The sequence below is a fragment of the Oncorhynchus tshawytscha genome, linkage group LG13 (assembly GCF_018296145.1).
Source record: "Oncorhynchus tshawytscha isolate Ot180627B linkage group LG13, Otsh_v2.0, whole genome shotgun sequence".
Taxonomy (NCBI): Eukaryota; Metazoa; Chordata; class Actinopteri; order Salmoniformes; family Salmonidae; genus Oncorhynchus; species Oncorhynchus tshawytscha.
Window position 1 is genome coordinate 48,293,098 of NC_056441.1, and position 10,912 is coordinate 48,304,009.

The window sequence follows — 10,912 nt, forward strand, 5'->3', positions numbered from 1 at the left end:
TAGCCTGACTGCCATTAGGTACCAAGATGAGATCCTCAGACCCCTTGTGAGACATATGCTGGTGCGGTTGGCCCTGGGTTCCTCCTAATGAAAGACAATGCTAGGCCTCATGTGGCTGGAGTGTGTCAGCAGTTCCTGCAAGAGGAAGGCATTGATGCTATGGACTGGCCCACCCGTTCCCCAGACCTGAATCCAATTGAGCACATCTGGGACATCATGTCTCGCTCCATCCACCAACGTCACGTTGCACCACAGACTGTCCAGGAGTTGTAGGGAGGTGATACAGGCACTTGGAGGCCACACACACTACTGAGCCTCATTTTGACTTGTTTTAAGGACATTACATCAAAGTTTGATCAGCCTGTAGTGTGGTTTTCCACTTTAATTTTGAATGTGACTCCAAATCCAGACCTCCATGGGTTGATAAATTTGATTTCCATTGATCATTTTTGTGTGATTTTGTTGTCAGCACATTCAACTATGTAATGAAAAAAGTATTTAATAAGAATATTTCATTCATTCATATCTAGGATGTGTTATTTTAGTGTTCCCTTTATTTTTTTGAGCAGTGTATATCTACTAAATATAATGTTGAATCCACCCTTAAGAAGTAGTAGTAAGTAGTAAGACGATTATTACAACAGCAAAAAATGTGTTCACGGTTTATGTCCTTAATTGTCGGTTACACGATTCTACGATAATTGTGCCAGCCCTAACAAGTTATTTCTCCCTTGCCCATCGAAACAAACATTACTTTCTTTTACAAGTTTTAACTAGCACCATGCTGCTCTTTTTGCAAGCTAGCAAGCATAAACTAAGAAGCTGGGAAGGGTGTATCAGGAGGACTGACTGAACCGAATCCATTAAGCTCCACCCGACTCAACATGTCATCAATTTGGGCACTAGGTGTGTCCGTATAGCCTCTCCCTAATCCACCCGTCTTCCGTCTGTTTCCGTAAACAAGCGATGTAACATGGAAATACGGCCGTGTTTGAACCCTAACCCTATAAAAAGGTGTGTAGTAATTTAACCTTTAAAAAAAAAAATAATAATAATTTCTTGCCGATATGAAAGATAAGTTCCTTATGTTTCCAGAACTGTACCACAAGGACGCGTGTTAACATTTAGAGCAAGCGTCGGGGCTCAACAAAAAACTCACCCGTTCATTAGATTCTACCGTCAAAGGCGCTAAAGCAGTTTGCTCTCAAACTCTAGGCGGCATTCTGCCTTCTCTCTACAGTTTTCAGCCATGCATACGTCTTGCACAGATAAATAAAGCTATGGGTGCCTCCATCTGATGAAATGTCACTTCTGCTACACTTCCTGAGTTACACACAGGTGTTCGAAGTACGCTAGATACCGTAGCTAATTAGCAGAGGTGGTCGCCTCGTCTTCCGTCTGTTTTCCATAAACAAATAACATTTTATTTGTCACACGCGCCGACTACAATACATGTAGACCTTAGTGAAATGCTTACTTACAAAACCTTAACCAACAATGCAGTTAAGAAAAATAAGTCAAAGATAAAACATTAAAGCAACAAATAATTAAAGAGCAGCAGTAAATGAACAATAGTGAGGCTATATACAGAGGGTACCAGTACAGAGTAAATGGGTGGGCCTGGTCTGGGAAGCCATTTGATTAGCTGTTCAGGAGTCTTATGGCTTGGGGGGGATAGAATAACAAGTGCTGTAGCATGGAGATATGGTGTGTAGAATGGCGCCGGAGGGGATGGCTGACGTTTTACGTGCTCCTAACCAATTGTGCTATTTTGTTAGTTTTTCCGCGTTGTTTGTAACTTATTTTTTAAACTTATTTTGTACATAATGTTGCTGCTACCATCTCTTATGACCGAAAATAACTTCTGGACATCAGAACAGCAATTACTCACCTCGAACTGGGAAAAAAAATGTTTAACGAGTCCGACGTGAAGGATATACTGCTTTCTCAGGAACGGGCCCAAATCCCTGTCATTTGCGTGAAGAAAAGACGGGGGAAAAAGGGCAGAGGTCGGGCTGCCTTCTGAGAATTCATAGGCGAGTGAGTAAACTCCCACTCCTATCCGTTCTATTGGCCAACGTGCAATCATTGGAAAATAAAATGGATGACCTACGATCAAGATTATACTACCAACGGGACATTAAAAACTGTAATATCTTATGTTTGACCAAGTCGTGGCTGAACGACGACAGATAATATAGAGCTGGTGGGATTTTCCATGCATCGGCAGGACAGAGAAGCTACGTCTGATAAGACACGGTGCGGGGGAGTGTGTCTATTTGTCAATAACAGCTGGTGCGAGATGTCTAATATTAAAGACGTCTCAATGTATTGCTCGCCTGAAGTATTGCACCTTATGAAAAACTGTAGACCAAACTATCTACCAAGAGAGTTCTCATCTATATTATTCGTAGCCGTCTATTTACCACCTGAATCCCGCTGACAGGCAAAAACTAAAGCAGGAATTACCAGTGACTCGTTCAATACGGAAGTGGTCAGATTACACAGATGCTACGCTACAGGACTGTTTTACTAGCACAGACTGGAATGTGTTCCGGGATTCATCAAATGGCATTTCGGAGTATACCAGTCATCGGCTACATCAATAAGTACATTGACGTCGTCGTGACCGCAAGTACATATCCCAACCAGAAGCCAAGGTTTAGAGAAAAAGTCTGTATTGAGCTAAAGGCTAGAGCTGCCACTTCAAGGATTGGGACACTAATCTGAACGCTTATAAGAAATCCCGCTATGCCCTCAGACAAACAAAGCATCAATGCAGGATTAAGATTGAATCCTACTACACCGGCTCTGACGCTCGTCAGATGTGGCAGGGCTTAAACTATTACGGACTACAAAGAGAAACCCAGCCGCAAGATGCCCAGTGACGCGAGCCTACCAGACGAGCTATATACCTTTTGTGCTCGCTTCGAGGCAAGCAACATTGAAGCATGCGCATGAGAGCACCAACTATTCAGGACGACAGTGTGATAACGCTCTTGGTAGCCGATGTGAGCAAGACCTTTAAACAGGTTAACATTCACAAAGCCGCGGGGCCAGACGGATTACCAGGACGTGTAGTCAAAACATGCGTGGACCAACTGGCAAGTGTCTTGCCTGACATTTTCAACCTCTCACTGACTGAGTCTGTAATACCTACATGTTTCAAGCAGACCACCATAGTAATGTGCACAAGGAAGCAAAGGTAACCTGCCTAAATGATTACTGCCCGTATCACTCACGTCAGTAGCCATGAAGTGCTTTGAAAGGCTGGTCATGGCTCACATCAACAGCATCCTGCAGGATACCCTAGACCCACTCCAATTCACATATCAACCCAACAGATCCACAGTTGACGCAATCTCAATCGTACTCCACAATGCCCTTTCCCAACTGGATAAAAGGAACACCTAAGTGAGAATACTGTTCATTGACTACAGCTCAGTGTTCAACACAAAAGGTGCCCACAAAGCTCATCAATAAGTTATGGACGCTGGAAATAAAACACCTCCCTCTGCAACTGGATCCTGGATTTCCTGACTGGCCGTCCCCCAGGTGGTAAGGGTAGGCAATATCACGTCTGCTACGCTGATCCTCAAAACTGGAGACCCTTAGGAGGTGTGTGCTTAGTCCCCTCCTGGTCTCCCTGTTCACCTATGACTGCGTGGCCAAATACGACTCCAACACCATCATTAAGTTTGCTGATGACAACAGTGGTAGGCTTGATCACCGACAACGATGAGACAGCCTATAGAGAGGAGGTCAGAGACCTGGCAGTGTGGTTGAAGAACAACAACCTCTCCGTCAATGTGAGCAAGACAAAAGGAGCTGATCGTGGACTACAGGAAAAGGCGGGCCGAACAGGCCCCCATTAACGTCGACGGGCTGTAGCAGAGCGGGTCGAGAGTTTCAAGTTCCTTGGTTTCCACATCACCAACAAACTACCATGATCCAAACACACCAAGACAGTCGTAAAGAGGGGACGACAACACCTTTTCCCCCTCAGGAGACTGAAAATTTGGCATGAGTCCCCAGATCCTCAAAAAGTTATAAGGCTGCACCAGAGAGCATCCTGGCCGGTTGCATCACTGCATGGTATGGAAACTGCTCGGCCTCCGACCGCAAGACGCTGTAGGGGGGCGGCCTGAGGGTAGTGCGTACGGCCCAGTACATCACTGGGGCCAAGCTTCCTGCATTCCAGGACCTAAACTCTGCAAAAAAAAGAAGTGTCCCTTTTTCAGGACCCTGTCTTTCAAAGATTATTTCGATTTTTACAAATTACTTCACAGATCTTCATTGTAAAGGGTTTAAACACTTTCCCATAATTGTTCAATGAACACGCACCTGTGGAGCGGTCGTTAAGACATCAACAGCTTACAGACGGTAGGTAATTAAGGTCACAGTTATGAAAATTTAGGACATTAAAGAGGCCGTTCTACGGACTGAAAAACACCAAAAGAAAGATGCCCAGGGTCTCGGCTCATCTGCGTAAACGTGCCTTAGGCATGCTGCAAGGAGGCATGAGGACTGCAGATGTGGCCAGGGCAATAAATTGCAATGTCCGTACTGTGAGAAGCCTAAGACAGCACTTAAGGGAGACAGGACGGACAGCAGATCGTCTTTGCAGTGGCAGACCACGTGTAACAACACCTGCACAGAATCGGTACACCCGAACATCACACCTGCGGAACAGGATGGCAACAACAACTGCCCGAGTTACAGCAGGAATGCACAATCCCTCCATCAGTGCTCAGACTGTCTGCAATAGGCTGAGAGAGGCTGGACTGAGCGCTCGTAAGCCTGTCATAAGGCAGGTCCTCACAAGACAGAGGTCGACCGATTAATCGGAATGGCTGATTAATTAGGGCCGATTTCAAGTTTTCATAATCGGAAATCAGTATTTATGGACACCGATTTGGCCCCCCATTTTTTTTTTACACCTTTATTTAACTAGGCAAGTCAGTTAAGAACACATTCTTATTTTCAATGACGGCCTAGGAATGGTGGGGTAACTGCCTTGTTCAGGGGCAGAACGACAGATTTTCACCTTGTCAGCTCGGGGCTTCAATCTTGCAACCTTACAGTTAACTAGTCCAACGCTCTTAACCACCTGCCTCTCATTGCACTCCACGAGGAGCCTGCCTGTTACGCGAATGCAGTAAGCCAATGTAAGTTGCTAGCTAGCATTAGACTTATCTTATAAAAACAATCAATCAATCATAATCACTAGTGAACTACACATGGTTGATGATATTACTAGTTTATCTAGCGTGTCCTGCATTGCATATAATCAATGCGGTGCGTGTTGTTGCTCCAATGTGTACCTAACCATAAACATCAATACCTTTCTTAAAATCAATACACAGAAGTATATTTTTAAACCTGCATATTTAGCTAAAAGAAATCCAGGTTAGCAGGCAATATTAACCAGGTGAAATTGTGTCTGACTGAGCGATGGTAAGCACCAACAGGCTCGTAAGCATTCATTCAAACAGCACTTTTGAGCGTTTTGCCAGCAGCACCTTGCGGTGCTTCAAGCATTGCGGCATGTTTATGATTTCAAGCCTATCAGCGCCCGAGATTAAACTGGTGTAACCGATGTGAAATGGCTAGCAAGTTAGCGGGGTGCGCGCTAATAGCGTTTCAAACGTCACTCGCTCTGAGACTTGTAGTAGTTATTCCTCTTGCTCTGCATGGGTAACGCTGCTTCGAAGGTGGCTGTTGTTGATGTGTTCCTGGTTCGAGCCCAGGTAGGGGCGAGGAGAGGTACGGAAGCTATACTGTTACACTGGCAATACTAAAGTGCCTATAAGAACATCCAATAGTCAAAGGTTAATGAAATACAAATGGTATAGAGAGAAATAGTCCTATAATCCCTATAATAACTACAACCTAAAACTTCTTACCTGGGAATATTGAAGACTCATTAAAAGGAACCACCATATGTTCTCATGTTCTGAGAAAGGAACTTAAACGTTAGCTTTCTTACATGGCACATATTGCACTTTTACTTTCTTCTCCAACACTTTGTTTTTGCATTATTTAAACCAAATTGAACATGTTTCATTATTTATTTGAGGCTAAATTGATTTAAAATAAGTGTTCAATAAGTGTTCATTCAGAATTGTTGTAAATGTCATGATTACAAATAAATAAAATGTTTGTTTTTTTAAAACCGTCTGATTAATCGGTATCTGCTTTTTTGGTCCTCCAATAATCGGTATCGGCATTGAAAAATCATAGTCGGTTGACCTCTACAAGACATCACCGGCAACAACGTCGCCTATGGGCACAAACCCACCGTCGCTGGACCAGACAGGACTGGCAAAAAGTGCTCTTCACTGACTACTCGCGGTTTTGTCTCACCAGGGGTGATGGTCGGATTCGCAGTTATCATCAAAGGACTCTGGAGCGGGATCGATTTGGAGGTAGAGGGTCCATCATGGTCTGGGGCGGTGTTGCACAGCATCATCGGACTCAGCTTGTTGTCATTGCAGGCAATCTCAACGCTATGCGTTAAAGGGAAGACATCCTCCTCCCTCATGTGGTACCCTTCCTGCAGGCTCATCCTGACATGACCCTTCCAGCATGACAATGCCACCAGCCATACTGCTCATTCTGTGCGTGATTTCCTGCAAGACAGGAATGTCAGTGTTCTGCCATGGCCAGCGAAGAGCCCGGATCTCAATCCCATTGAGCACGTCTGGGACCTGTTAGATCGGAGGGTGAGGGTCAGGGCCATTCCCCCCAGAAATGTCTGGGAACTTGCAGGTGCCTAGGTGAAAGAGCAGGGTAACATCTCACAGCAAGAACTGGCAAATCTGGTGCAGTCCACGAGGAGATGCACTGCAGTACTTAATGCAGCTGGTGGCCACACCAGATATTGACTTACTTCTGCTTTTGAACCCCCCTTTGTTCAGGGACACATTATTCAATTTCTGTTAGTCACATGTCTATGGAACATGTTCAGTTAATGTCTCAGTTGTTGAATCTTGTTATGTTCATACAAATATTTACACATGTTAAGTTTGCTGAAAATAAACGCAGTTTACAGTGAGAGGAAGTCTTTTTTTTGCTGAGTTTATATACTAGGCGGTGTCAGGGGAAAGCCCAAAAAATTGTCAAAGACTCCAGTAACCAAAGTCATAGACTGTACTCTGCTACCGCACGGCAAGCGGTACCGGAGCGCCAAGACCAGGACCAAAAGGCTCCTTAAAAGCTTCTAAGCACAAGCCATATGACTGCTGAACAATTAATGAAAAGCCCACTGGATCATTTACATTGACACCCCCCTCCATTTGTTTTCTACACTGCTGCTACTCATAATTTATTATCTATGCATAGTCACTTCACCCTTATCTACATGTACAAATTACCTCAACTAAACTGTAACCCCAAACATTGACTCGGTACCGGTACCTCCTGTATATAGCCTCGTTATTGTATTGTGTTACTATTTATTATTTTTATTTGGTAAACTCTTTCTTCAACTGCACTGTTGGTTAAGGTCTACAATTGTCGTATTTGGCGCGTGTGACAAATAAAGTTTGATTTTATCAATTTAAACTTTTGGAAATCGCTGATACGAAAGATACGGTCATTACGCTTGTTAATGTTCAGATTGAGTGTCAGCGCACTTAACAAAACTCCCCTGCACAGAAGACGCCTTCGTCCAAAGACTTATATGTAATGTAATGGAAATGAGAGTCATGATCAAGGACTATTAGCGTCTGTGAATAGTGTACACAACAGCTGCACACTGATTGTCCCAAGAAGAGGCAACAAAGTTATATTTTTACTGGGTTATGTAACCAATGCATTAACCCATGTTGCATGCCCTAGATATTTATATGATTGTTTACACCATGGTTGTTTACAACAGTGCAGGCTTTCCCAAACTTGGTCCCAGAGTCCCCCCTGGGTGCATGTTTTTTTTATTTTTCCCTAACACTACACATCGGATTCAGATAATCAAAGCTTGATGACGAGTTGGTTATTTGAATCAGCTGTGTAGTGCTGGGGGGGGGGCAAGGACTATGGGGTGGCTTGTTGACCACATTATACATAACATTATACAAAACTGCACACAATTGTTAGTGAGAGTAATGAGGCAAGGTATTGATCCATGGTTAAAGAAAGGCAGTGTATTGCACAACATTGAGGTTGCCCTAACCCATCTGGACAAGAGGAATACCTATGTGAGAATGCTGTTCATCAACTACAGCTCAGTATTTAACACCATAGTACCCTCCAAACTCGTCATCAAGCTCGAGACCCTGGTTCTCGACCCTGCCCTGTGCAACTGGGTACTGGACTTCCTGACGGGCCGCCCCCAGGTGGTGAGGGTAGGTAACAACATCTCCACCCCGCTGATTCTCAACACTGGGGCCCCACAAGGGTGCGTTCTGAGCCCTCTCCTGTAATCCCTGTTCACCCACGACTGCGTGGCCATGCACACCTCCAACTCAATCATCAAGTTTGCGGACGACACTACATTGGTAGGCTTGATTACCAACAACGACAAGACGGCCTACAGGGAGGAGATGAGGGCCCTCGGAGTTTGGTGTCAGGAAAATAACCTCACACTCAACGTCAACAAAACAAAGGAGTTGATTGTGGACTTCAGGAAACAGCAGAGGGAGCACCCCCCTATCCACATCGACGGGACACTTTTAAGTTCTTCTTTGTACACATCACGGACAAACTGAATTGGTCCACCCACACAGACAGCGTTGTGAAGAAGGCGCAGCAGCGCCTCTTCAACTTCAGGAGGCTGAAGAAATTCAGCTTGTCACCAAAAGCACTCACAAACTTCTACAGATGCACAATCGAGAGCATCCTGTCGGGCTGTATCAGCGCCTGGTACGGCAACTGCTCCGCCCACATCCGAAAGGCTCTCCAGAGGGTAGTGAGGTCTGCACAACGCATCACCGGGGGCAAACTACCTGCCCTCCAGGACACCTACACCACCCGATGTCACAGGAAGGCCATAAAGATCATCAAGGACAACAACCACCCGAGCCACTGCCTGTTCACCCCGCTATCATCCAGAAGGCGAGGTCAGTACAGGTGCCTCAAAGCAGGGACCGAGAGACTGAAAAACAGCTTCTCTCTCAAGGCCATCAGACTGTTAAACAGCCACCACTAACATTGAGTGGCTGCTGCCAACATACTGACTCAACTCCAGCCACTTTAATAATGGAAATTGATGTAAAAATGTATCACTAGCCACTTTAAACAATGCAACTTAATATAATGTTTACATACCCTACATTACTCATCTCATATGTATATACTGTACTCTATATCATCTACTGCATCTTGCCATCTTTATGTAATACATGTATCACTAGCCACTTTAAACTATGTCAGTTTGTTTATATACCCTACATTATTCATCTCATATGTATATACTGTACTCTATACCATCTACTGCATCTTGCCTATGCCGTTCTGTACCATCACTCATTCATATATATGTATGTACATATTGTTTATCCCTTTACACTTGTGTGTATAAGATAGTAGTTGTGGAATTGTTACGTTAGATTACTCGTTGGTTATTACTGCATTGTCGGAACTAGAAGCACAAGCATTTCGCTACACTCGCACTCGCACTAACATCTGCTAAACATGTGTATGTGACAAATAAAATTTGATTTGATTTTGATGAGATAATGTGAATCTCATGGCATGAACACACATGAATGAATCAGCTTCACAGTTAGGCTAACGTTGCCTAAATGTAAAACTGGGTGACACACAATTTTGCTAATCATAGACAGTTATAATTATCAAGTTACATAATAGTTGGTACATTTCTAGTCTATAACTTTCTTCATGTAAGGTTCAGAATCTTTGCAAAAAAAAAGACTGTTTGCAACATAGTAAACTAGGTAGGTGTGAAATGGTCTAAACATGCCAATGTCAAATGTGAACCGAATGAGACAACTACAGAATAAATGTGCAAATATAACTTTAGATAACTAGCTAACTTACAACTGCAATGCAGGGGGCAAGTAACCACTAGCTTGTTAGTTGAAAGACAAGGTTAGTGCCCTTTGCAAGATAATCACACGCTTAGCTCACTGTTAACTAGCACGCTAGCCAGCCAGCTAGCTAATTCTCAGCACTCACCTCGGTCTTGGTAATGCGATGTCTAGCCAGCTTCACAACTGCGAAATTACCCTTTCCTAGAGTACGTTCGATATCGTAGAAGCCCACTCGGACAGGACCCCGGACCATCGGTTTTTGGTGATTGTCAGCCATGACCATGCTTTATTAAATGTGGTTTGGGGGTGAGGACCTAGGGACTCGCGACTTGAGCCTACAGATGTTGAAGGGAAAACAAACCGCCCGCTAAAATGTTGTCTATTCAAAATAGACAAAGTCCATTTCTCGGTCGCCCGGCCAGTTTGAACGTTAACGAACCTTCAGACCAACGAGACGACAGAATACATTTTACGGCTGTCACGCCACGTTCTCCAATACAATAGAGCTATACTGTTTCAGCTAGCTACCTATATTAGCTAAAGTACATGAGTTGAGTTGCAGGAGGCATCATATTCTCTCGTTGACGTACATTGACGTCAGAGCCATGGGGGTATTTGTACAGGGGGCGGGCCTCTGAAGCGGTTCCACGCTTCAGTGCCAATTCGTTTCCAAGCCAACCGGTCCCACCTCTTACGTCAACCGGTTACATTGCTATTCTGATATCTGTTTGCTCGCCGCCCTGAGTGGAGGGTTGACTTTGAAGTTTGACCTGCAGGTGCACAGAAAAAGCTTTTGTTACTCTGAGTCAAAGTGCAGGGATTGGACTGGTGAATTATTTATGTACATTTATACTAGCACATTAATCCATGCATGCATGTTGTTTTGATGTGTGAAGGTGTGTGTGCAGCTGGTCTCTGAC

The 10,912-nt window shown here is 44.2% G+C and overlaps 1 protein-coding gene across 1 annotated transcript in view; it reads right to left on the reverse strand.

The window, feature by feature from the left end:
• sik2b (salt-inducible kinase 2b) overlaps positions 1 to 10,588 on the reverse strand; it is a 63,479-nt gene extending 52,891 nt beyond the window's left edge. Inside the window, exon 1 of the mRNA XM_024442063.2 lies at positions 10,138 to 10,588. Coding sequence (XP_024297831.2) covers positions 10,138 to 10,275 — 138 coding nt within the window. The 5' untranslated portion in view covers positions 10,276 to 10,588. The remainder of the gene's footprint in view (positions 1 to 10,137) is intronic.
• Positions 10,589 to 10,912: the final 324 nt, after the last annotated feature.